We start from the raw sequence: 26,240 nt of genomic DNA, 5'->3' as shown, positions 1-26,240 counted from the left end.
CGTATGGCTCGTTTCATATTAGATAACGACCAACTGGGTAGAATTTTTTAAAGCAGTCTGCTTGGCTTTTCTACTAAGAAAGGCGCATTTGGCTTGTTCTCACTTCAGACAGACGCCCACGTGAAGGGAAACAACGTGGTTTTCGTACCTGGAATCCTCATTGTGGTCAATTTATCTTTTTTTCGTGGAAAAAGCCGGTAATTGCCAATAAGTTGTGAGTAATGATAGACTTTGAATTGGAAGAAATCTTCTTTTACCTACTCAGAGTTTTTGAATAATCTATAGATAGAAATTTTCGACCTAAAAAATTGCACGTGTGACCATTTCTAGAAAATTGAATAGTCCAAAGGTAGAAAGAAATGGAAGACTTGGTCTTGGTTAACAAAGGAGAAGACGGAAATATTTAGACTACGTTTGATCGTCAAGATGTGAGTCGAGATATGATATGTTCTATCATATCCTGTGCTTGATAGCAGTCCAGGATAGGATAAAGGGTATATAACACAGACAAAAAAAAATCCTAGGAGAGTGAGTGGAATAGACCATAATAGGATTTCTCAAGAGAGCATAAACGAGGAAAATCAGGTTTTTTCAATGACCACCGTTTCTCCTCCGTGCTAGGCTTCCTCTCTGCGACTACGGCGTCTTTGGTGGGGGGCCACCTCTCCGACGCCAGAAACCGTCAAGTGCCGGGTATCTCCACGGCCTTGCTCTTTAATCCATTGTTTGGTGTGATATGAAATTACATCTCTTGTTCTTTAACTGCTTGAAACTTTTCAATTTTTGAAAGGTGTCGGTTAACATCTAATTTTTAATCAGCATTTTTCCTTAGAAAAATCATTAAAAATACAATAAAAATTCATAAAATTTGAAAATCAACTTTGGAAGTCTTGGCCAAGCCTAAGGAACCAATTTTGAATAAAAAATAATTTTTGAAATTTTTCCCATTTTTATTATTTTTCTTTATTAGGAAAATATCAAAAAAATAAAGAAAAATAGAATTCGTGGCCAAAAAAAATTAAAAAAAAAATATCCAATAGTTTTATTTTAATTCACTTTTCACTTTGGCCATTTAAAATTTGGAAAATTCAATTTGGTGGTCGCAAAAATCTTCATAAACATAAACCCCAAATTGAGCAAAAAATTATATTTTGAGTCCTTTTATTTTTTTTTTTTCACTTTTTTTCAGGTCATGAAATTTGCCTCTAATGTCTCATATTTCATTTCATTCCAACTGTTTAGAAAATTGAGCAATTTTGGCTAAAAGGACATGTTTACACTTTTTATTTTCAATTTAGTCCCTTGTTTTCACTCTAAATGCAATTAATTATTCTTTGCATAATTTCATTCAAATCTAAGACCACAACCCCATGTTTTTCATCATTCTGAATCTATTGGTGGGTTCGAATAGGTTCGATTTGGTCGCTTGGGATTTCGATTATTCAAAAATCATTTTCGGATCAATCTTAAAATTTGGGGGTTTTATAGATAAGCAAATCAATTGGACCAAAAGGTACCATTTCTAGGTTTTGGACTTGTCCTAGAATTGATTTATAGCGTCAATTTGGTGGAAACAAGTTAAATCAGCGCCTAATTTGAGTAAAAATGCCGAATCGAGTTAACTGGGACGGGTTGACTCGACCCAGTCAACCAGTTGACCCGGCTGTGCACAGAAGCCTTCTTTCCCAACCGATATTGGGTGGGCCGTGGCAACCACTTTCATTGTGCGCCCCGGCCAATCAGGAGAGGACACCTCGCTCCACGTCAGTCGAGTGGAGCCCACCGGCTTTCCGCACGTTAAATTGTTTTTGCCTTTTTTTCCGTTTAAAAAGTTTCCTCCTTTAATGGACCTGTACACATTAATTACGTTAGTCAGACCTGATTTTTCTCTCTCATCCTTTTGCTCCTACCGGAGAAAGATGACCGAGGCTCCTCCCCCCTCTCGCGTGCGGGTTCAAAATTTTAGATCCCTCGTTCCCTCTCTGCTCGGGCGGTCGCTCGCACTCTGCACTGGCGCTCGCTCCTGCGCTCTACTCCGGTGCTTGCTCGGTGAAACGTGCGTCGATTTTTTCATGTTTATAATTTTGGCACATATCACCTTTTAAATTCTTCCTTGTTCTTTTGTTGTGATATCTTGATTTGGAGATGCATATGATGGATCGTGAAAGGGTGAACGGAGATTTTATGCATGGATCCCCGATTTTTGTACTTTCTTTCTTTCTTTTTGCTGTTTTTGGTGGGCAATTGCACAAACTTCGCTATTGAGTAGGCAATTTTTCCCCGTGAGTGTCCGGTGTTGGTGATTCCGAACACTAGGAAGAAAAAGGCTCAAGTACACTACAAGTGCCAAAACTTGTATACGGTACTCACTTTGATGCCAAAACTTTCAAAACGATCACTTAAGTATCAAATTTTTTGAAAAACGTTCACTTCGGTGCCAACTCTAATTTGAGCTGATGTGGTTCTCCGGAAATCCGACGTGACTTTTTTTTTTATTAATATTTGAGCTAACGCAGCTCGGTGGAGTTAGCATTGAAATGATCATTTTTCAAAAAAAATTTGGCACTTAAGTGATCGTTTTGAAAGTTTTGGCACTGAAGTAATCATTTTTTAAGAATTTTGGCATTTAAATGATCGTTTTGAAAATTTTGGCATTAAAGTGAGCGTCATATACAAGTTTTGGCACTTATAGTGTACTTGGCCGAAGAAAAAAGGTGTTACTGGGCAACTTTATGAAGCTGTAATTGCATGTTTAATCTGAACCATGACATCTTGTATGTTTGTTGCTCCCCAAGTTCATTCCAGTTGAGGATTTTTCAGATGAGGCCGGTCATGTTTCAGGAACAGGAGGCATGGTTTAAGTTCAAAAGCCAACAATAATTAAGTGGCCTCGAGCGGCTATAGAATACTGTAGTGCTGAAATTTCTTGGAGTTGCATAATGGTCTGTGATTAGTTTCGACTCCAAACAGTCTAAAGAATAACAAGCAACCCTAAGCGCTAAAACTAGGCATAATCAAAGCAGCAATGATGTCAATAGTTTCTGATTCTAAGTTAGTTTTATAGGGCGGGTACGAGCTAGTTATTTCTAACAACTCTGTTTCCATAGACATGTGCATGTTGTTGGGCTGAAGTTCTTTCAACGTGCAGCCATATTTAAGGGCAAAAGTACTGCATGAGTGCCAATATTTGTGTACAGCGCTCACTTTAGTGCCATTTTTTTCGGATCATTTAAGTGCCAAATTGGAGAAAAAAACGATCACCGAAGTGCCAATTCCAACCAAAAATGATTATTTAAGTGCTAATTTCAGCCATACAAGACACGTTGCATTTTTATTAAAATTTTATCGTTAAGTAACAATTTTTTTTAAAAAAAATCAACCCACGTGGCGTCCACGTGGATTGTTCAACTTTAAAAAAATTATTTTTAAAAAAAAATAAAATTAAACAGAAAAATAATCTACAAAAATGAAAATATAAAAAGGAAACCGTGAGTTTGCAGAAGCGAGGGCCGTGAGCCTTTGCCGCCACCACCTCCACCATCGCCAAGAACGGCCGGCGAGGGGTGGAGCATGGCCGAGGGGGCTCGCCGAGCCCGGCGGCCCCCACCGAGGCCTCGCCAAGGTCGGCGAGGCCCGGCTGTAACCGGCCTAGCAAACCAACGGCGAGGCCGACCTCACCCAATGATGGCTCGATAAGGCTTGGCATTGCTAAGCGAGGCTGGCCGCGCCGCACCGTGGGTTTGCAAAGCCGGCAACGGACGGGCCTCACCAACCGTGGCAAGGCCTCGGCGGGGGTTGCCGAGGCTCGGCCACCCCCCTCGGCCATCCCCCACCCCGCTGCACCCCAAATCATCCGTATGAAAATCCTTGTGAGAAAAATCATTCAACTTTGGTACCGAAACAGCGTCAATATACGACAATGGCATAACTAAATCCCCATTCTTGTTTTCTGGTTCCGTATGAGTCATGCAATTTCTCCTCCCACCCGATGAGATTTCCAATCTACCTTCCTCAAAGATTGGTGGCGACTCCGAAACATGTACACATATGCACATGTCACCCGACCACGCACTAAAAGGTTGAAACCGTCTCAGAATCCCTCCTCATGCGAGGTGAGGACTTGGGAGAGTCCAAGCCGGTATATGGATCACCACAAATCTATAGAAAATTGGCAATCACCCCTAAACCCCTCTCCTCTCTCGAGATGGGTCGTGACAGAATCAGAGTTTGATGGAGAGAGTTGCGACGTGAACAAGTATGACGCGTAAGATGCACGTAGCGAACAGCAGCGAACATCCACTATATTGACCCTTTCGTTGTTACTTAGGAGTTGATTGGCCAACGAATAAGCGCAATTAGTCGAGTAGTTCATGAGAGTAGTGTATTGTTCGATTTTTTATATCGTTCCTCAATTAATTGACAGGAATACGAATGCGTCGGCTCAAGTGCCCATCGTAGGTTGATTCAGCTTTTCCAGGTAGGTGGTGCTTTTTCTTCTTTGAATTTGTAAACCATGCCTTGAAAGTCATAAACATTTGATATACATTATGAGTTATTAAAAGCATATTTGTTGCATGAAACTTGGATTGGGCATTCACTATGACTTGGTATTTGACAAATGTTTCAAGAAAAGTGTTGTGAAAAATTATGTATGTTCATGTTGATTCGTGAATTTGAATTACGAAATGGACTTTGAGATGGTTTATGAAATGTAGTTTGTTTGATGAACGGAATTGAGAATGATTATATGTTTTGGTTTGTGAAACTTTTTTGTGATATTGATTCTGAATTGGGTTGTAAATTGCGAAGAGACATATGTATGTATTGCATTACGAACTAGTTTACTAAATGAATTCTAAATTGATTTGAGAAATATTTCACAACAAGTATTTCACGCGGATCGGTTGAGTTGCGAAAAGTTATATGCTTAGTTGTGAAATGTATTCTGGTTTATGAGAAAGATTATGAAATGGTTTATGGAACCGTTTTGTGATATTGATTCCGAATTGGCTTGTAATGTGTGAATGATGATATTGTGAGATTATGTGGTAGTCAATATCGCTATGAACCTGATTAGAGATTTGTGGGTATGCACATACTAGTATTAGGATATCATTGTGGGCCAAGCCACCGGCATTGTAGGTGAAGTCCTTACCAAGGGGGAAATTTTAGTCACCTTGTCATGGGACGTTATGCGTGATTATAGTTAGATATTTAAGCATGAGCTTGGCCAATGGAATAGACCATTGACATGTGATTTGAGGTTAGTCGATCGAATGAACCATGCTCATTTGATTATATATGGGATTGATCAATGAAATAGATCATTGATATTTGATTCGATGTTATTGATTTAGATGAAGATTTCTAACTTGTACAAAAATTCTGTGGAAAGATATAACTTGCTTTTGGTATTGTACCTAAATGAACTGTGGTATTTGAAAAGAATGTGTACTTCAATATTTTGCTATTCATGTGACAACGTACTTTAATGTATATTTTGACGGTATGCCTATGAATCTCTGCTAAAAGGAATTAACTTATGTTTGAAGTTGTGCATATATTATCAATCGCATTTGGGATTATTGCATTTGGTTACGATTTTGTAAATATGCCTAGTGGGTTCTCGATCTACTTAGAAGATATATGCACTATTCATTGAGCTTTTATTGCTCATTGCTCCTTTCATTCCAATCTTTTTCAGGTCCTTCAATTAGCGGCTATTAGGTCGAGAGCGATATCGACGGGAAACTTTGGAAGTTGAATCTTGGTTTTAAAGTTGAGATAGTCATATGCATGTCTAAGAGGGTATTTGTTGAGGTTTAGTTTCCCAGTTTAGAAAAATGTATATTTTGTTAATGGGGATATATTTTTCGGACAACCAGTCAATTAATGTTGTTTAGTTTGGGGCTGTGTTCTTTAAGAAAAAGGACAATCGTGCCATATCCTCTGTTTTGGTAGGATTTGGGGTGTGACTAATAACATCCCCATCTAATTAACAATTTTCAACTTCAAAATACTAGCAATTTTTCTGCGGTGAATAAATTATTCACCTTGGTGTCCATTTCATAGGCATTCGGTAACTTCAATTAACCTTTATTTATATCGAGGTGATTTTCAATACAGACAATTATTTTTAGGTAATTTTTTTTCAAATCATTCATTTCCTACGAGACAAACTGAACTTTACATACATTTTGGCTACCTCAAAAGTTCAACATGGACACCGATTAGGATATACGCAAGCAAAGTGTGGAAATGATATACTTCTAATTATATCATGAAGTTATTTCCTGCTTCATAGTTGCTCTACAAGATAGAAACAAGCGAATAAACACGGATTAATGTGAAAAAGATTATGATTACACCATTGATATCAATATTCTATTGTGCGTCATAAAGAAGGAAGGGCAGCTTTTAGTTCAATCGGACTCATTGCCTAGGTTTAATTTTCGTATTAGCATCAAGCAGCAGTATATACATTTTACACCTGTAAATAGTGCTAAGGCCAAGAAGAGCAAGCTAAGACGAGAGAAAACGGCTACAATGACTTTTGAGGAGTCTTTGCACGTAGATGATATATCAATGGAAAAGGCAATGAGGAGTTCCATACCCTAGGAGAGCCATTCCTACATGCCAAAAGGTGTTTTTATGTTCCATACATTTTCCTCGGGGAGAGAGAGAGAGAGAGAAAGAGAGGGAGAGTCCACATAGAGGAGAACTTTGTCCCGTTCTAAGAAGCATCAACACTCTTTGAAAGCTTGTGTGTCGTGTCTGGTACTCTTTCGACATTCTCCGACACTTTTCGACATGCGACTAGCACGTGGTTAGCGCTCCAAACACTTCAACGACACTCAAGTCTAGCATCCCAACATGCCATTTCGACAGGATCAATTTTAAACATCTTCAATAAATTATGGATCAAAATGTAAATTTGTGGAAAATATATATGCCTAAGTTATATATCTAGCCACTATAAAATTACTATACCCAGCCAACAACAAAAAAAAAGATAATCGTGAATCCTTAACATAAAAAGAAGAAGAAACTCACCATTGATATTTTTATATGTATATGATAATTTATCATGTATATTCAACAGTATAATCTCAACCGTAGATTCACACATCATCACCATGTGTTTTGTATAAAGCATTCATCGATTGGGAGATCGTGTGATCGAAATAACTTTTCTCGACCGTGTTGTCATGTTAGCAGCTTTCTTTATGGAACTAAGGAAAAGTTGGTTGGCTGGAGGTTGAAAAATATGGAACTAAGGAAACAAATTGGCAAACTGTTTTTCCGAGTGTCGACAAGACGCACAGAGATTGATGGAGACGAATTTGCGAACAAGATTTCATCGCCAATGTAATGGTCAATTTCCTCACAATTTGAGCACCTTGTCACAGTCAACTTCCTCATAATCCTCGAACAAGATTTGATCATCCTAGAAGTAATCCTATATCCATGCCGGTGGATATCTTTCAAGATGTTACACTTATCCTTATTTCTTTTCTTGTCTTTTATTTTTTTCGATGCCGGTGGATATCTATATCTATCTATTTGAAAAGAAAAAGATAATCGAAACTACTTCGAGTTTAATTTATTATGATAACAACAAGAAGCAAAGCCAAGCGTCTCAAACGCCACAGATGATCTTTCTCCTACTACTACTCGTAGAAGTGTTTCCATGCCGAGAAATCGCAAAGATCAAATCGTATTTATATCGGATCACACCCTTCCCACACAAGCGCACACAGTGATAGCTTCATCGTTCAGGAGGAGCGAAGCGAATAGGAGAGGAAAGGCACGACCCGCCATGGCCAAGGATCAACTGGAGGTCCTCCATGTCTTGGACCAAGCCAAGACTCAGCTCTACCACTTCACCGCGGTGGTGATCGCCGGGATGGGCTTCTTCACCGACGCCTACGACCTCTTCTGCATATCCCTGGTCACCAAGCTCCTCGGCCGGATCTACTACTACGTGCCCGGATCTTCCAAGCCCGGCAGTCTGCCTCCCAATGCGGCGTCCGCCGTGAACGGGGTCGCCCTCTGCGGGACTCTGGCCGGCCAGCTCTTTTTTGGGTGGCTCGGGGACAAGTTAGGCCGCAAGCGTGTATACGGCATCACCCTTATGCTCATGGTGGGGTGTTCCATCGCCTCCGGTCTCTCCTTTGGGAGCTCGCCGAGGGCTGTCATGGCGACCCTTTGCTTCTTCAGATTCTGGCTAGGTGAGTTTCCCAATAATGTTAAATGAATTGACAATGTTAGGTGCGCAATCGTGTGTTCGGTACTGATGTTCAACGTTGTGCCAATTGACTAGGTTTCGGCATCGGAGGGGACTATCCTTTGTCTGCGACGATCATGGCAGAGTACTCCAACAAGAAGACCCGCGGCAGTTTCATTGCGGCGGTGTTTGCTATGCAAGGGTTCGGGATCCTCGCGGGTGGGACAGTCGCCATCGTCCTCTCCTCCATCTTCGGCGCTTTGTACCCCGCGCCGCCATTCGCCAAAGATCCCCTGGGATCCACTGTTCCTCAGGCAGACTACGTGTGGAGGATAATCCTGATGTTTGGTGCACTGCCGGCGGCTCTCACGTACTACTGGCGGATGAAGATGCCAGAGACGCCGCGCTACACCGCCTTGGTAGCGAAGAACGCCGAGAAGACCTGCGCAGACATGTCGAAGGTCTTGCAAGTCGATATCCCGGTCGAGAAGCAAGACCTCGAGAGCCAAAACCAGGGCAAAACAGCCAGTTTCGGACTCTTTTCGAAAGAGTTCCTCCGTAGACATGGCTTGCACTTGCTGGGCACAACAAGCACTTGGTTCTTGCTTGACATTGCCTACTACAGCCAAAACCTCTTCCAAAAGGACATATTCAGCGCCGTCGGATGGCTCCCTGCGGCAAAATCCATGAGCGGCCTTGGCGAGCTCTACATGATTTCCCGTGCCCAAACCCTAATCGCACTCTGCGGCACTGTCCCGGGCTATTGGTTCACGGTTTTCCTCATCGACCGCATCGGCCGGTTCACCATCCAGTTCGTCGGGTTCGCCTTCATGTCCGTGTTCATGTTTGCCCTAGCCATACCGTACCACCACTGGACCCTCAAGGAGAACCACATCGGGTTCGTGGTCATGTACGGGTTGACCTTCTTCTTTGCCAATTTCGGGCCCAACAGCACAACCTTTGTGGTCCCGGCCGAGATCTTCCCAGCCCGGTTAAGGGCCACCTGCCACGGGATCTCGGCGGCCTCAGGGAAGGCCGGCGCGATCGTGGGGGCATTCGGGTTCTTGTACGCGTCACAGAGCCAGGACAAGGCCAAGACAGACCCGGGGTTCCCCGCCGGGATCGGGATGAGGAACTCGTTGATCATGCTCGCGGTGATTAATCTGCTGGGTTTGCTCTTGACTCTCCTCGTGCCTGAATCCAAAGGAAAATCGCTCGAGGAAATGTCACAGGACTACTGCGAAGAGGCTGAGAATAATTCCAAGAGCGAGGCTGCAATCGTCTAGGGCATCAAGAATAATTCACGTTAGTCTTTCTAGATATAATTCTGCAAATTTGGCATTGATCATTAGCTCGTCTTCAGTTTCAAGCATCTCTTCTTCCCTTTTGGACTTTCATTAATGTTGCCAACTGAGTTTTACTGCATGACCCAAGTTAGTTTTTGGTTTTGGCGTTAATTTCATATGTTTATTACATAGAAGCATATTACTAGATTTTTTATTTTATTTTTATGCACCACCATAGTTTCATGTTGAGAGATATTTGTTGGAACGGAGAAGTAGTTCGATTTTGAGGGTTAGTTAACTGTTAGCTAAACGCTAAGTGCACAAGGAAGAAGATTAGATACTAGTCACAATATCAAATCTATTGATATTTCTTGCATCTACATATTTTCAAATATTATCCAAACTCAAAAAATTGTGATGTAATCTGACAACTACATTTTGCTCGGATGGAAATCAAAGAAACTACAGTGAAATTTAATTGCATTGACAGCAGACAACTAATTTCGTAAAGCTATCACCGAGTATGATAGTTTAGTGGTATCACACGGACCTTCATGAGATCATAAGTTCGAGCGGGACATCTACTACCTTATGTGAAAAGAATTTCGGGTTTCTGGCTTGTTAATAAAGTTGTGATAAGCGTGTAAAATCAAAGAGCGGACTGAGTTATAATGACTCAAACTGAAGATGAAGTAGTTAATGTGCGAATCTCCTATGGTCCAAAAAGGATAGCTTAGTTGGTCGTCCCTTTCCATCCTATTTGCTTATTTAAAAAAAAAAAAAAAAAATAAAAAATCTAAGCATCACAAGTTCGAAACCAGCTGTGATGGTTGGCCAGCCCTGGCCAGGGGCCGACGACCCTCATTGGTCAAAAGCCAAAGTTTAGGGGGGAAAAAGGAAAAAATAATTAAAAAATACTTTTATTAGAAAAATACAATTAACAAAATATCCATGTCAGCGATTTTCAGGCAAAATTAGCCGAATGGACTTAATTTGTACCAATGCAAAAAGGTTTAGAACTAAATTGATCCAATTAAAAGATTTAGGATTGAAATGGTCTCAATGCAATAGATCTAAGACTTTTTTGGTTTTTCCGCATTTGAAATGGACGAACATCCGACCCAAAAAAACATGTACGAAGACGATGTGGAAACAGGATTGTTTGCCTCACAAGTTGGAAAAACCAGCGGTATATGACCTAAACTACCTAAAGAGGTTCGACACAAGGTGATGAAGAAGCCCATAATGAAAGTTCAAGGTCGACTGTGCTGAGTGTGCTCAAGCTAGTATCTTCTTTGCTGACGAGGACTGACACATCAACACCGTGTTGGCATTGACTGGACAAGGTGGTGCTTACGTGTAATTGTCAAGTGTTGATTGACTAAAATATTGACAAAGCTTAAAATAAAAGACAAATTCATAAGAGAGGAGGGGAGTTTGCGGGGTCGGTGACAGCACCACCCTTGCCGATCATTGCCAAGGTAGGCCTAGGTTGCGCAACCCAGGCCGTACCTGTCTAGGGGCTGTGCGACCCATAGGGCGACCTCTCATCAATCGTCGAGGTCGCGCAACCACGGGAGGGGCCAAATATTACTTAGGGTTGAAATGTCGAGATGGTTGAGAATCTATTTGTTTTTTCTAATTTTTAATACTTACTTTGTTTTTTAAATGCCCATAAGATGCCACATCACATAATCAGAAGCATAAATTATGCCCCAAGCAAATGCCGACGGGGTTGATTTCTCATCAGTCCATAACACCAAAAAAGGAGTATTGCAAAAGTCTACCGACTCCAAAAGCTACGCCTACAATCTACAACATCCCGCATTTGTTAGTATTCACATGTAATCATGACAACCTAAAACATGCCAATATATGGACGCAATACAATCAAATCAGCAGTTGGACAGCACAATGTAAAGCATTGGAAGTAACTATAGTTGATTTAGCATGAAACCCCTACAATCTCAAACCCAGCAATTTCCTGACTACCCCGTTCGAAACCAAAAGGATGCCGAAAATGGGAGGCATTTTCAAGTACAAGCAAAATTTTTACTAACGCAGAATTTCAACTCTACAACAGAGGGTCGTGGAAGAGCACTCTCCATCACAAGTTGAAAAAACCAGCAGTCTATCATCTACTCCACTCAAAGTCTCCTCCATATCGTGAATTGGCATTGTTTGCTCTGTTTGGATCATTTGGCTTTATTGTGTTTGCATAGGCGTGCCAACCTAAAAGGTACGGCAGTATGAACTGCACACGACACAGCAGAATATCATTTTTTTATTTTGGTTAACCAGCAGAATATCATTGAATAACTGAAATGTAAGCCCAACTTCATTGAAGGAAACCAGCGCGGCAAATATATCAGACTAATCAGTTCTATAATGAAAATAAGAATTCCTGCATCAAGAACTCTGCTTGGGCTATCACAAGCAGCAAGAAAACGATCTCATTTTACTCATTCCGCTGCATTTTCATAAGACCATCCACTCACAATCACGAAATTGAGATTGAGGGATATCATAAAACTATGATGAGATGAAGGCAACAGCCAATACCAGATCATTGATGGAGAACCAGACAGATGAAGCAGAACATAGAGAAGAATGTTCATCTTACATTGAAAGCCGAGATGAGGACAGTGTATTCCGCCTTGGTGACAGGAATATAAATGCTCTCATCCAAATTCATGAGCTTATTCTGAACACCTATGGCAGATCAGGTCAAAGTAAAGAAATAAAACAAATATTAGACATTTAAATAATTAGCTGGTAAAATAAAATGAGATACAGAACAAACATCAAATGCTCTAACGCCTCAAGGGGTGGCGTGAAGAATGAAGAAACAAAGCAACTACTAGACAACGATTCAGATAATTCCTGCGAAGATACATATTTTTGATGAAGTAACTCTTTGGTTGGATCACACAGAGACCTCCGTAAAGATCTTTTCACTCCCTAAAAGCAACTAAGATATATTTCTTATTGTCTTTACAAAGTCGTTCTGACTAGTCTAAATTTGTCCATGGAAGAGGGATCGTAACGGTCGTATCATATTACAGGAATTGATTAGTGGAAATCAGGAGGTGCGTGATGCAGAAACTCTTCGAAGGTCATCTGAAAATCAGAATCACCTCTTCAGGTTGAATCCTTCACTTGGAAGGTGCTTGGGAAAACAATTTCATGTTGGACAATATTCAAAGAAGGGGAAAGCACTTGCAAATAGATTTTTCTTTTCAAAATAAGGCTGAATCAGTTTCACAGTGGTTGCTTCATTGTAACTTGGCCAAGGAACTTTGGAACTCAGCATATTCTCTGGTAGGTGCCAAATGGGCAACAGGCGGTTTGGTCAAGATGGGAATTCAACTCTTGGACATGCAGAACTCTTCCAAAGATAGAAATCTTTCTTGTTGATACCACCTTCCCATATTTTGAATCTTTTGGCAGGATTAGCATAGGAAAACCCTTGAAAATAGAGAAACACCTCCTTCACTATTAAGGGTGCGTTGGTTTCACGGAAAACTCGAGATTTGGAGAACGTTTCCCAAAAAATAATTGGTTGTATCGCTGAAAAAAACAAATAAATGAAAAAATATTGCCAATAATGAAAATATTTTCTGTTGGCTAATTTTTCTATGCGATATAATCAATCATTTTACGGGAAATGTTCTCCAAATCTTGAGTTTTTCACACTAATCTTCGATGGTGCTGGAAATTACATTGATAGCTTACAGTCCCTGTTGGACCTTATTTTTGAATTCCCCTATCGATCTTTACATGGGTTGCACCCCCTTGGTGCCATTTCGCAATAAAATCTCTTTACTTATCAAAAGGAAACATAAAAAATACTATATGAGATTTCTAATAATTAAATGCAAACACATGGGAATTGAGTATCTTGTGCATTATCATACTTGAGAAGATATGAAAAGACACTTTGATACTAAAGCATGACTAACTGGGCAAGATCACAGTAGCTCCTATAATTGACTTAGAGGAAGGGCATGAACATGTGGCGTCTAGGGGTGTCAACAGTTTGGGCAGGTTCATGTTTCCATGATACCCGACCTGAACATGTTTGGTACATGTGTGTTCGCGATCCAAACCACGACCCAAACCGAAACACTGTGCTGGTTGGGATGAGGTGGAAATGACAATGGTGAAGGAGACTTTCTTGGAGGGCGTTCTCTAGGAGAAAGACGATGTATGGTTTAAAGTGTTTCAATTTGATTTGGGTACCCGAACAGAAACTGTTTATGTACCCATTTTTTTCAAACCTATTACCCAAACCAGAAGGAACCCGACCCAGAAAGACCCGAAAAATCCGGTTTGGTTCGGTTTGGGTATTTTTGACACCCCTACGGACTGGTTTTCTTTCTTGATAGCATGGCTTTCAAGCTCAAGTCCAGCAGGTTGGCAAATATAACACATTAAACAGCCAGGCCAGGAGATTTAACTTGAACATGCCTCACCCAAAATTGGCAAGATTAGTCACTATCACTTTACGACTGGACACAATTTTACACTCAGAAAACAAATAGCCAATATGACATGCCACCCTTATTTTGTGGTGCTGAAGCCTAACCTTAATGCCACCAAGCACACAGGTTTAAACAGCAAGCATTGACTATAGAGCTATTAATTTTAATTGATTAGCCGCAGATAGTAATAGAATTCTTAAAGCGACCCCATTGACTTACCACTAATCAACCAGCTCTGCCTTGGTTGTCACTGAACACCTCGCATCTCTAAATTTTGCTAATATATTGCGAGCTCAGCAAGTTCCAAATGACTCCCATAAATGTAAAAATAAAACAATGCTGTGAATCATAAATCTTCATAGCTACAATTAAATGAGGGAATACTTTATGGTTTGATCAAGAATAGCAAGAACTTCAAGCATTTGCAGTGTAACAGAACACATAAATATCAGTTCCCGGAGATTTAGAAAGCGGAACATTACTAAGATTAAAGAAGTGTCCCGAGCCATCTGGAAGGGGCTCCACCTTCAAAACCTTCCTTATTTTACCTTCATCACTGCAAAAGTATAACAGCTTCTATCAACTTCAGAACACTAAAGTTGAAATTGAAGCCTAAGTTTTTCTCTTTGACCAAAAGCAAAGCCTAAGCATTGCACGATACAATGGAACACGTAAATAGAAGTCAAGTTGTGCGAAGTGGTTCCTCTTTTCTGCCTTATAGAAGAGATAAGAAATTAGTTGATGTAGAATAAAATAGTCCATATTATATTTAATTGCTGAATTCATAATAATCGGATACTTTCAGCAATGCACTATTTCATATGCAATATCAGCCATAAAAGATGTCAACGTGATTAATACCTAGAGAACTTGTGCTGCACCAGTAAAACCTAAAATTTGTCTCTAGATTCTATTAAAATTCATCAGTATCTTACAAGAGCTGACAGCAATTACCAGAGCCAAGGCCCGACTCAAGCTATCACAGCTTAAAACTACTACACACACAAATACATGTTTCTTCCAGAAAATGAGAAGTAAGCGAGATTATACCTCTTTCCTTTAAAAGGATCGTGAAAAAATTCGCAGGAGTCTCTTGGACCTAGAGCAATAAGATTTCCAATTTCTGTCACGGATAATGAGAACACCTAGAGGAAAGCATCCCCAGCCATCAGTAGAACCTCAAAAATCAAAGAAGGATTGAGAATCCACCAAATAACACTAACCTTGCTCTATTAAGATCTCTCAAAGTTTACAAAATGAAAGGGGGAAGCAGCATGATTTGTCAAATTCACGTCACTATTTCCTTATTAAAAAGGGTTGCCTGACACCAACCAAAGCTGATTTGGTGACTGCTAAGTGATAAATCACATGATGATAATTTGCAGCAACAGTTCCATATGCAAGAATACAGTACTTTGCTACCTTCAAAAAGCACTTACTAAACGTACATAAGGTGACTACAGAAACAATTTAGAGAAAGTGAAACCCATTGAGGAAAAAAGCAGGCCAAAAGAAGAATAGCAGAATGGAAAAGAACTGGGAAGCATAGAATTTGAAGCCAAAACTAAAAAGCTCAGGGCCTTAGGCCTTCAATAATACCGATGCCGCATCCCCAAATGGCAAACACTAATAATAAATAGAAGGAAACATAAAGAGGGAGAGACATTTTACTACGGAAACAATCTAAAACGTAGCAGATCAAGAAACCACATTCCCTGCTACAGAGATGCAATAATGAATAGATCACCTGCTTTCTGCTCCAATCATATACTCGTGTGCCAGCCGCAGGGGCAAATTGAAGCAGCACAAATCCTTCCCTAGATAGTTTATATGCCCCTGACTACACCATTTAACCCAAAACTTCTAAAGGTGAGAAAAAAAATATCTCAGGACTTTTGGGACATATAAGAAAAAGAAAGAGTCTTTAACATACATCTAAAGAAGTGAATTCTGGAGCTCTGGGCTCCACTGTCAGTGCTGCCTTTCCTTTGTATATGGAATGACCGACGAAAACCTTTGGAGACATTGTTCCTGCTGCACGTAAGAAACCAAAGTAACTCACACAAAAGAACCAGCATTGGCGCTGCTGAAGCATAATTTCAGAAAAGCAAACAACAGTATTTTCTCTGTCATGGCTGCATGGAAGCCACACTCTTCCATTCTCAAAGAGATAAAGCAAATGAACGCCTTTGCCGCTGACTTAGCAATTGAATAACCGAGACAGCGAAAAAATTTCAGAAATACCGTTAACCATAGTCACTAGGTTAGCTCCATCTATCTGGCCGTCCTTAACAGCAATAAATGAGAACCAAGGAATAAATTTACTCTCGACTTGCCAGGATATGCGCAACTCGTAAAGCTACCAGCAAAATACATTCAGACAGTAGCACTGCAGCCGAACCCTAGCCTCAAGAATCTGCTCTAGCCTTCATCTACAACCGGAAAACCATAGAAACTTCCATCCTCCGTCATTCAACGCCAGCTAACGAAAAGAGACCGCGAATTACCTCCGCCGGAAGGAGAGAAGGAGGTGGAATTATCCGACGACGTCGAGGACGCGAACCTCTGTTGCTGGTCGAAGTACTCGGACTGACGGCACTTCAACGAGAAGTGGCCATCGGGAGCTCGGGCCAGAGAGACGCGAGAGGCTTTGCGAGGGTTTAAGGTACTGTGACCGCGGAGTGGTAGTGGTGGCGAGGAAGACGAATCGCGGAAGCAGAGGAGTCTAGGGTTCGGGGAGCTAACCGGAGAGGATGGCAGCATGTGTAGCTGAAGCATTGTCGCCTCTTTCTTCCCCTTCGGCGGTGGCGATGCGTTACGCAGAGAAACGATGGGTACAGTGCTTTTATCTCCTCCCAAGCCAAAGAGGCTGAAAACATTACCTTAACTTTAATTTGGATGTTTCTTATATATTTATTGCTTCCTTTTGGATTATTACCATTAAAAAATAATTGATGCTCCGGTCAGATAATTATTTCAAATTAAATTTCGCCTCACGAAAACTTCAAAATTAATTTCCAAACCCAAATTTATCCCCGGTCGGCGTTTTGCTCATGCTCCCCGCATTATGCACACATGTCAACATACTGGCGGACGATTCTAAGACTAGTCTAACCTGAAAAATTCAGACAAACTGTAACGAAAAATAGATTCAAATAAGAAATAAAAGTTACAGTAAAAGCACGTGCTCAGTAAATTACTGATTGCGAAGTGTATGATCCATTTTCGCTTCCACAAATACAAACACAACTTCCTTCCAAATGAAATAGTCATCTAATCCCTTCCACGGACATGATTTAAATGGTCAAAAAAGCAAAATTATAGATGTTTTATATTAGCATATGCTTCCTTTTCTTTTGTTACAATTTCAGCATTTGCCCCATCTCATCTTTCTTATACGTTCTCCCACAAACAGAAGAAGAAGAAGAAGAGAGAGAGACTAGCATCAGGAGCTCTCGTGTCCAAAACCCCATTGCCAAGTAGAGGATTACAGCACCAAAATCGACCTGAGCCTCTGTTTCGCAACAAAAAAAGGGAAAACAGGACAAAAAATGTTAAGAACTCCCTCTCTCTCTTTCTCTCTCTCTCTCTCTCTTAACAGGGCTTGCCAACTCTGCACGCGACCGCGCCGGAGAAGCGAGTCAGCCGCGTCACGTACGTCCCCGGCTTCGCCTTGATCATGTCGCGCTGAGAGAAGGGGAGCTGCGCCTTCGGGTTCCCGGAGGTGACGAAGAACGCCCCGTTCATCATCAGGTCTCCCTCCGACTTCCACAGCCAGTTCTTCCACTGGTCTTCCGTTGCATAGTCCCTCTTGGTCACCTTCATCCATCAGAGACCCGAACAGAGAGAAGATCAGTTCACGGGTCGCTCATTTTGCTAGAGAAGTCTCCTGAACTTCGATGATCCCATGAAGAATGCTTGCGTCTTTTGTTTAAGAAGAAGAGAGAAGATGGTTTTTAATCAGGCTTACCTCTTTAGAGGCCACATTTGGAGGAGCAATGAATCTATTGCCCTGGCTTATGATGGTGGGGTGTTGACTGCCTCCAATGGCGTACATGAGCCAGTGAGTGTAGTCGTTGTTGACCACATGGAAGAATCCCCACCTGCACCTCGGCATCCTCTGCACCAATCCCCTCCCGAAGTGATTGAATGCCACTGTGATTTGCATTATCTGGTCCTGTGAGTACCCATCACTTGCCCCAAACAACATCACCTAACGCCCAAGATTGGAACCACCGACTGTTTGTTAAAATTTCTCCATTTGGCTAAAAGGTTTAGCAGATTGGATTCTCTCAGGGGGTGACGCAGATGGGTAATTTTTAGTTACCTCGTTGTGATTGGTGAAATGGCAGTTGGAGATGGTGATGGCGGTCGACCCTTGGATGGCATCGATGAGCCCATCCGTGCACGCCGACATGGACACGTGGTCGATCCACACGTTGCTTGCGCCAAAGATGGAGATGCCGTCGCCGTCGCTCTCCGTCCTGAGCCCGACGTGGTCGACCGCGTCCCTGATCAGCCCCCCCGAGCCCTTGATGATGTCGTGGATGTGGAGTCCGTGGATGATCACGTTCTTGATGAACTGGATGGTGATGCCGGCGCCGTAGGCAATGTGGACGTTGGCCCCCCGGGCATCGATGGTCTTGTCGCTCGTCATGATGAGCTCCTGGTTGAGCTTGATTATCATGCTGCGGGAGAAGATGATCCAGAGCGGGCCCTTCTGGATCACAGCGTGGCGTAAGGTTCCCGGCTTAGGGTTGACCATGTCGTTGTCTGACGGGTCGGTCACGACGTAGTACCTCCCATACTTGCCCCCACGGGTCTTCCTGCCGAAGCCAAGGACGCAATCGGCGAGCTTCTGCCTGTTGCGAGCCCAATCCTTGTCGCACCGCCAGCATCTGTCGATAGGGTTGGTAGCCAAGCATGGCCCATTGTACTTTCCTAGCTGCCTTCTTGTGCTGTTGTTGCCCTTCACAGCCCTATACAAAAGTATTCTTGCCATTAGTTCGTTCCTAGACTTTATATATGTACGTTCATGCATGATGTTCATTGCACAAATATCTTGTCTATGCTCCTAGATATTCTAAATCACGCGAAAGATTTTTCAGCGACATGATGATGATAATAATATATATCGTCCATGGACGAGCAACATGCATTGTGGCATAAATGTCGAGACTCACTTGTCAACTTTTAAGTTGAAGTAACTGGTGACGGCCTCGGGATGGGGGTCGTACGCATCGAACGCCTCCTTCTGCGCCGCCTCTGCTCGCTTTTGCCGGTACTCATCGAACTCCCCGATGTTTGCTCGGATGGACGGTACAAGGACGGCGAACGGCAAGAAGAAGAAGAAGAAGAAGAAGAAGAAGCAAACGTTTCTATTCATATTTACCATTGTTATACCCTATTCAACTAAGGCACTTTTGAACCTGCCACGAGTTCTGAGAAACTGGGCAGAGTTCATGCGACGTTGGCTCGGCTGGGGGAGAGACCTGTATTTAATGTCAATGCTAGTTTTTTAACCTGGACAGATCCGAGCCTAAAAAGAAAAGTGACCAAAAATAGTGAACTAAGGCACAATAGGCCGAGGATAGCGCTGAACCACTTTGTGGTCGACGATGTTAATGATATGGAGGGGACAACCTGCCGTTAGTTTCGAGCCTATTTTTGTCGAGGCATATGGTAAATTTAGCTTCTTCTTGTGTGGTTTCGTAAGGTTTTTTGAATTTGGGAAAAATATCTAATAAGTCCTAAATTTATCGTCAATATCACTTTAATTCTACACTTTTCAATTTTTCCATTGTAGTCCTAAATCATTGCGTGCAATTTCGATGCAGCTCTTTTCAATTAGTTTTCGTAGGAAATTGCTGATGTGATAGTATGGTCATCACCGACAATCCTTCACCAACATTAAGCGAATGAAGAACGATTGCAATAATACCAAAAATTTCGAGTCGATACACATGTATCACATTTTCTCTAAACTAATTAATATTCGAGTTACAAAGAACCTCAAATATGTGCAATCATGTCTCATTTATCCAAGACTCGCAGCAAATCTACCAAATTCTTAGGGCGAGATTGTGGCAAAACCAGGGATTCTAGTGGATTTTCCAAATGTGGGGAGCTCTTAGGCCAAAATTAGCAAAATTTAACATATTCCTCAATCCCAGTCCAATTTTCTTATGAAAAAGATCCTTAGCAGTCCAATGAGTTAGTTCATGCAACACGTTGTCAGATACTAATTCCCAAATGACAGTCATCATCCTTCAGTTTTCCCGGCATCAAAAGGCAACCCCAAACACGAGACTAACGGAGAGCGAACTTTAAGGCGACTAGGTTCTAAGCAGTCATTTAATAGTTAGCCCAAAACTGTTTTTCAAAGCATTTTTTGCCAAACGTCATTTGCATTTTCCCAAAGCTCCTTAGGCTAAAAGTATTTGTATTCCTCGAAAGCTTATTTCCAAAGTTGAACCGAATGTCTAGCTTAGACAAATTCACAAGACTATATATTATCCTGACTAAACACACATTTTTTTTTTGTGTATTGAGTTTTTGGATCTCATCCTTTTTTTTGTTCTCCACAATTTCTCAGTCATACAATTATGATTGATTATTAAACCTCTCACCGCCTGTCGAATGCGAACTCCACCGTCGGGCTGCTAAACTTACAAACTTCAGTTTGCATTTATATGGTTATCAAAAAAATTAAGACAATACAGTACTTTAGACAAATATTTATCCCAAATCCCTCCATACAAAAATATTTATGAAAGTACAATCGGGTCACGTAAAATTGCATTAAGGCAGAAAAACCAACCATAATTGTTTACAGAATTCTACATAATCCATAGATAACCAAAAAAAAAGAGAGAGAGAAAACTAAAACCTAACAACTGGAAATCAAGCGCTAAACACACAAGCCACCTAACTTAGAAATCACACACTTGCATCTCTCATTTACACGACAAGGACTGGACCGCCTTTGTCGTTGTATTGATAGCCATGGTGCAATTCATCTGGGATGTCTTCGTCTTCTTGAACATGAACATCACTGTTATCTTCCCTTTGATCTCGCCTTGGCTGTTCAAGGTTATGATCCCCGAGCTCAATTCGCTCACGAGGTTCGAGCTGCTGGGCAAAGCACTGGAACTCAAGGCCACGGGCGCATTGATCTTCTTGGTGGACTTGAAGTTGGCTTTGCTCTTGGGAATGATCGTTTGTCCCACTTGGACACCTCCATAGGTGAAGTTAATGGTAGAAACACCGTACTTGAAGGGACCCCAGTTGGTGTTCTTGATCTGGATCGGGGCGTCGAAGGTCATGGCAAACGAGGGCGAGGCCTGAGTCCCGACGGTCAAGGTCTGGACCTCAAACTCAGCAACCCTGAACTTGGGGGACTTGAACTTCATGATGACAAGGACGAAGAAGAGGGCTTGGACTACCTGGAAGATGACGAAGGCGACAATGCCGATCGTCCACTTCATCTTCTTCTTGCGCCTCGCCTCCTCGTCCATGTAGTGCAGCGACTCGTTGTCCTTCGACATTGCCGGTTTCGTCTCTCTTCCCAACAGACGGGAGTTTTCTGTTTCTTCCTTGATGTGTGATCTCAGATTGGCTGTTTTGTCAACAAATTTGGAGATTTGGAGAAGTTGTGAGGACTGTATGGAGGAGGGTGGTGTTTATATAGATTTTGGTGCGTGCCCAAGGCGGCTTGTTATGAGTTATGACCAAAGGCTCGTTCCTAGAACACGTTATTCGACTCCACACGCCAAAAGCAATACAATGTTGAAAATTCAAACTTTCTGGACGGACGCTTTCAACGAGAGACATGCATTGGGAGCATGTTACATTGTCCTTTTCTTTTTTCGAGCTGCAAATCTATTTTTATTGAAACGAGTGTGTCACCATCATTCATCACGCAAATTTCACACTCTCATATGAGATAAATAAAATTGACCAACCGGATCCAAATCCAAATCCAATCGGCCCCAACGACTTCAGCTTATAACTGCCCTTTTTTTTTTTGCTTTGGAAAGTGGGTTCTTGATTGCAAGAGATTTATTTATAAAGGGCAGAAAAAAAAGACGGCTCATGACGGTCGATAGTGCTTAATAGCATTTTCCTCCTTGCTAGATGAAATTGCTAACTATTAGAATTAATTGATTTGCCCCTAATTGGCTAAAACCGAATGGCAATTACCGGAGAGCGGTTACCGAAAGGCGGCTACCAGAGGAAGGTTATTAAAGGCGGTTGGCGGAAGTTTCTAAATAGTGAGTTATCTTTTTTGAATTAGAGATAACATAAAAGAAGAAAAACATACGTTGGCTTTTCCTTGAAACATCAGTTTCTCCCTCTCTCAAGCACAACGCTCTCGAGACTCCCTCGCACACGTTTTAGACAATTGATTCTTGCAAGGCCATTCATCGGAAGTTCTTAATATGTGGACAATGGGTACATTTTCTCGTGTGATCGTGCTTTGATCAGTAACACAAATTAGCGATTCATTGGGCATGTTATAGTAAGATTATTAATGTGGCATTGAATGTACTAATTGGGGTTTTGGATGGTATTTGTCCTTTTTTAATGTACGTGATGATAAGATTAACTTAAAGTGTCCATTGTGCGTGATAACAGAATCGAGGGCTGTCTAAACAAGTTTGCTCCAAATGTAACATTGGCAGTTCTCTAGCACACCCTAAACTCTTTTGATAATCTAACTTTACTGTTAAAGATGGAGTCTCTATAGTTGCATATGTACGGGTGGCTATTTGGATTGTATAGAGGACTTGATGATGACAAAATGACAAAAAAAAAAAAAGAATAATGATACAAAGGGACCCACCTCAACAAACCCTAATCATTATTATAAATGTAGGATGCGCTTGTTTCACGAAAAATTCCGTATTAAAGGAAAATACTTACTAGAAATCATTTTTTATGAAAAATAGTTAGTTTTTCTTTGTTCGATGATGTGTAACCGAAAATATTTTCTAGTAGTTGGATCTCATTTGAAAAATGAATTCAATCTCCACACTTTATCTCATGTAAATAAAAAAAACGTTTTATTTTTGCATAATCTTTTATTTTTTAATTTTTTTATTTTTTTTTCTCCACCATGCTCACTTGGCGCCGGCCATTAGCAAGCTCGGGCTCACTGGGATCCGGCTTGGTGACCTCAAGGTCACTAGCCTCAGCCGAGCTCGAGCTCATAGGCCGATCGGCCATCGCCGAGACCCGATCACCGGCGGACCAATAAGAAAAAAGAAAAGGAAAAAAATAAAATGAAAACAAATAAGAAATTAAATTGAAAATTAAAAAATTAGAGAGGAGCAATTTCGGAATGTACTTTTACTTCTTTAGATTTTGCAATTCACTTTCCTAATGTTGTACATGAATTTTTCACCGATCGAAAAGTGTTTTTCATTAACTAAGTCATTTTCGGAGAGCCAAAAAGGGTGAAAGTCTAAAAAATTAATTTTCGAAAAACACTTTCTCTCAAACAAACGCACCCTAAGAATGAAAAAAAAAATGAAAAGATAATCAATTACTGGTATAGGTTATTTTATGTTAATTTAGCGTTTTCCTTTTTAGTATCCATTTTGGCTTCTCATTTAAATGGAGTTGGAAATATTAAAAGGAAAAATAGAACATACACAGTCGGAGTATGAAAAATATGTTTTTTCTTTTTGTTGATTTTCCACTAATCTTGCCTCTTTATCCATTGATTTCATGGAATATGAGTAATTTGAAAAATATTTTCCTAAAAATAATCACTTGCATCGCTTGAAATAATTTATTAATGAAAAATATTTTTATTATCGACAGCAGTTTATGTATAAATATTGTTTGTGAACATGAAAATATTTTTTGTTAATTTAATTATTGCAAGTGATACAAGCGATCGTTTTTAGGAAAATATTTTTTAGATAATTCATTTTTTGCGAAACAAATAGAGCCGTATTCTTCTGCCAAATTACCTATTTATCTTGGTTTTTCATCGATCAAGCAATCCACAGAGAGCCAAAAACCGATCTATTGTCAAGAAAAAGCATAATTTTCTCTTAAAAAAAGGGCAATTTCCATAAGAAAATGCTCTATAAAAGGTTTGCCCACACAGAAGACCGAGTCGGCTAATGATGACCCTTCGATTTTCATTTTTTTTAAGTTTACAAGCATCTCAACGAGGATGACAATGTCATCCATGCCCCTCCCTTTTTTCGAGATGGAACTTTTCTTTTTCTATAAAGAGAGCACGTTAAGAAATTTTGTTTAAAAAGTCCTATACATATATTACTTTTATCAATTCAATCTTAAAATTTTCAATTTTACCAATCAAGTCCTAAATATTTTCACACTTGACAATTCACTCGAGCAATTTTATCATCAAATTATTGACGTGAACGTCACCTGCCTTATGTTGAAAATATAAAATTGATTTTTTGAAAAGACAAAAAAAAAAAGGAAGCCAAATTCCATTTCCCTTCTACATATGTTTGGCGGTGGATGGAGGAGTAAGGGTTTGACTTTGTCAAACTTGCAGCAAGTGGATTTGCCGCGGAAAAAGAATTTCCGCACATCCCATTCACACTAAAAGCGGTTTGAGGCAGTGAACGTGTGCAGTGCAAGTCAACAAAAGAAAGCAAAGTTCAACTTTGCTTGGAAAAAGTTTGCGGCAACTACCCTTTCACACTAGATGGGGGTGGAGTCCTTGAGGCGGTGCAACTTCAGCCTATATATAAGGATTAGAGGCAACCATAATTGTGTGTGGGGTACTTAGAAATATAGAGGGGGTTAGAAAAAGTGTTGTAATCTCAAGCTTAGCAAAGCTTGTGTCGTTTGTGTAAAAGCCTTAGCAAAGGCTAAATTGAATACCACTCTCATTTGCATATTTTAATTCTCACCCACGTTGAAACCACCAAACTTCCGCAACCCCTCTTGATTCCTACATCTTACATGGCATATCAAAGCAGATGAAAACAATCTTCAATAATACTCTAATATTTTTTTCCTAATTCTTTTTTTTTCTTTTTTTTTTCTTTTTCTTTCTTCTTCCTTTTTCCGGTGGCCGCCTACCAGCCATGGCCAGACGAGCTGGTCTTGCCCAACCAAGCCTCACCTGTGTCAGGTAACGGCGACCCTCGCCTAGGAGAGACCAACTCGCTCGACCACCGGCAAAAAGAAGAAGAAAGGAAAAAGAGAAAAGAAAAATTCACAAAATTATTAAATATATAATAATAATTGTCCACGTCACCTTTGACAAGGTAATGTAGGACGATCGGCGTCCACGTCGCCGAATTTCGACAAAAATTAACAAGATGAACTCAACTTGCAAAATATGAAAAAGTTTAGGACTTAATTGGCAAAGTTGAAAGGTTTTAAGACAAAATTGACAAAAGTGCAATAGATTTAGGACTCTTCCCGGCGACATTAAATTCTTTGCTGTACCTTTTCCCAATATTTTATCTATCATTAGAAATAGTTCTCATTATAAATATCTCCCCAAACTATTTATCCAGCTAGAATTCTCAACAAGCTATCACCATGGATTGTACAAGCTTGCCTAGTTATTACATTTCTACCGTGATCATGCTTGGTAGCTATTATCGCCTTCTTCCCGAGAAAACTACCAAAAAGGTTACAAACCTATTGCAATTGTGTTGATTCAGTCCTAAACCTTTTTTTTTTCTGCCGATTCAATTTTAAACCTTTTGCAATTGTGTCAATTTAGTCCATCCGGCAAATTTTTGTCGCCCAACGTTGACGTGGACACCAACCAACTGGTCACTTAATATTTTGATAATTTATTTATTTATTGAATTTCTTTTTATTTTATTATTTTCTTCCCTTTTCCTTTCCTCTTCCCCTTTGTTGTTCTATCTCCAGCCGATTGTTGGACCTCGGTGACGGACCGCAGGATGACCGACAAGGCTCTCACCGGCCTCGCCTTCCCGAATCTTGTGAGGTCAAGCCTCGCCCAGCAACGACAAGGTCGAGTCTCGCCATGGCCGTGCGAGGCGGACCTCACTAGATCCGGGCCGGCAAGGTTAATTCTCGCCATGGTTGGGTGGGCAAGGCTGGCGATCAACTGGAGGTAGAATAGGGAAGGGGAAAGGGAAAGGGAAGGGAAAAAAAAAAGAATATCAAAAAATTTAATTTTTTTAAATATTAGGTTATCGGTTGACCGGTTAAAATTGGTCGGATGGATTGAATTGGCACAATTACAAAAAAGTTTGAGACTAT

At 40.8% G+C, this 26,240-nt stretch overlaps 4 protein-coding genes and 1 long non-coding RNA gene across 7 annotated transcripts; 2 read left to right on the top strand and 3 right to left on the bottom strand.

Moving 5' to 3' along the window:
* The first annotated feature begins 7,702 nt into the window (after nucleotides 1-7,702).
* Nucleotides 7,703-9,513, top strand: LOC115754548 (inorganic phosphate transporter 1-4-like). Its single transcript, XM_030693604.2, has 2 exons — nucleotides 7,703-8,231; nucleotides 8,324-9,513. The coding sequence occupies exons 1-2, from the start codon at nucleotides 7,820-7,822 to the stop codon at nucleotides 9,511-9,513; spliced, it is 1,602 nt and encodes a 533-aa protein (XP_030549464.1). The 5' UTR covers nucleotides 7,703-7,819.
* Nucleotides 9,514-11,364: 1,851 nt separating this feature from the next.
* LOC115750525 (single-stranded DNA-binding protein WHY1, chloroplastic-like) lies at nucleotides 11,365-16,877 on the bottom strand. Of its 3 annotated transcripts, XR_004016488.2 has the most exons (8): nucleotides 16,505-16,877; nucleotides 15,931-16,031; nucleotides 15,745-15,837; nucleotides 15,048-15,142; nucleotides 14,480-14,553; nucleotides 14,217-14,308; nucleotides 12,137-12,225; nucleotides 11,732-11,767 (listed from the first exon to the last, which is right to left on the bottom strand). XR_004016488.2 is itself a non-coding variant. In XM_030687954.2 (7 exons), exons 1-7 carry the CDS (start codon nucleotides 16,773-16,775, stop codon nucleotides 11,648-11,650), a joined length of 843 nt encoding a protein of 280 aa, XP_030543814.1. In that variant the 5' UTR covers nucleotides 16,776-16,876; the 3' UTR covers nucleotides 11,365-11,647. The 3 variants fall into 3 exon arrangements, 2 of the variants coding, with proteins under 2 accessions (XP_030543814.1, XP_030543822.1); XM_030687954.2 differs by lacking the exon at nucleotides 14,217-14,308 and having other exon boundaries at nucleotides 11,365-11,767; nucleotides 16,505-16,876; XM_030687962.2 differs by lacking the exon at nucleotides 14,217-14,308 and having other exon boundaries at nucleotides 11,365-11,767; nucleotides 15,931-16,028; nucleotides 16,505-16,876.
* Nucleotides 15,149-15,640, top strand: LOC115750543. Its single transcript, XR_004016489.2, has 2 exons — nucleotides 15,149-15,441; nucleotides 15,522-15,640. It is a non-coding gene; the product is annotated as an uncharacterized LOC115750543 (long non-coding RNA).
* Nucleotides 16,878-17,492: 615 nt separating the features above from the next.
* On the bottom strand, nucleotides 17,493-19,495 carry LOC115750495 (pectate lyase-like). The gene is made up of 4 exons (XM_030687885.2): nucleotides 19,181-19,495; nucleotides 18,325-18,976; nucleotides 17,968-18,210; nucleotides 17,493-17,816 (listed from the first exon to the last, which is right to left on the bottom strand). Exons 1-4 carry the CDS (start codon nucleotides 19,390-19,392, stop codon nucleotides 17,592-17,594), a joined length of 1,332 nt encoding a protein of 443 aa, XP_030543745.2. The 5' UTR covers nucleotides 19,393-19,495; the 3' UTR covers nucleotides 17,493-17,591.
* Nucleotides 19,496-20,953: 1,458 nt separating this feature from the next.
* Nucleotides 20,954-21,544, bottom strand: LOC115754557. The gene has a single exon (XM_030693615.1). It carries the CDS (start codon nucleotides 21,542-21,544, stop codon nucleotides 20,954-20,956), a length of 591 nt encoding a protein of 196 aa, XP_030549475.1.
* Nucleotides 21,545-26,240: the final 4,696 nt, after the last annotated feature.

The sequence above is a fragment of the Rhodamnia argentea genome, chromosome 5 (assembly GCF_020921035.1).
Source record: "Rhodamnia argentea isolate NSW1041297 chromosome 5, ASM2092103v1, whole genome shotgun sequence".
Taxonomy (NCBI): domain Eukaryota; kingdom Viridiplantae; phylum Streptophyta; class Magnoliopsida; order Myrtales; family Myrtaceae; genus Rhodamnia; species Rhodamnia argentea.
The sequence above is the reverse complement of the archived record's forward strand: the minus strand, read 5'-3'. Positions and strand labels throughout refer to the sequence as shown.

What these genes read in the sequence shown, in the direction of transcription:
- LOC115754548 (XM_030693604.2), top strand. Translation starts at nt 7,820, where the DNA reads ATGGCCAAGGATCAACTGGAGGTCCTCCATGTCTTGGACCAAGCCAAG. An exon ending in CTTCTTCAGATTCTGGCTAG is followed by an intron (nt 8,232 to 8,323) that starts GTGAGTTTCCCA and finishes CCAATTGACTAG; the next exon opens with GTTTCGGCATCGGAGGGGAC.
- LOC115750525 (XM_030687954.2), bottom strand. Translation starts at nt 16,775, where the DNA reads ATGCTTCAGCTACACATGCTGCCATCCTCTCCGGTTAGCTCCCCGAAC. An exon ending in CTTCTCTCCTTCCGGCGGAG is followed by an intron (nt 16,032 to 16,504) that starts GTAATTCGCGGT and finishes TCTTACGTGCAG; the next exon opens with CAGGAACAATGTCTCCAAAG. An exon ending in CAGAATTCACTTCTTTAGAT is followed by an intron (nt 15,838 to 15,930) that starts GTATGTTAAAGA and finishes TAAATGGTGTAG; the next exon opens with TCAGGGGCATATAAACTATC.
- LOC115750495 (XM_030687885.2), bottom strand. Translation starts at nt 19,392, where the DNA reads ATGGTAAATATGAATAGAAACGTTTGCTTCTTCTTCTTCTTCTTCTTC. An exon ending in ATTTCACCAATCACAACGAG is followed by an intron (nt 18,211 to 18,324) that starts GTAACTAAAAAT and finishes CTTGGGCGTTAG; the next exon opens with GTGATGTTGTTTGGGGCAAG. An exon ending in CAAATGTGGCCTCTAAAGAG is followed by an intron (nt 17,817 to 17,967) that starts GTAAGCCTGATT and finishes TGATGGATGAAG; the next exon opens with GTGACCAAGAGGGACTATGC.
- LOC115754557 (XM_030693615.1), bottom strand. Translation starts at nt 21,544, where the DNA reads ATGTCGAAGGACAACGAGTCGCTGCACTACATGGACGAGGAGGCGAGG.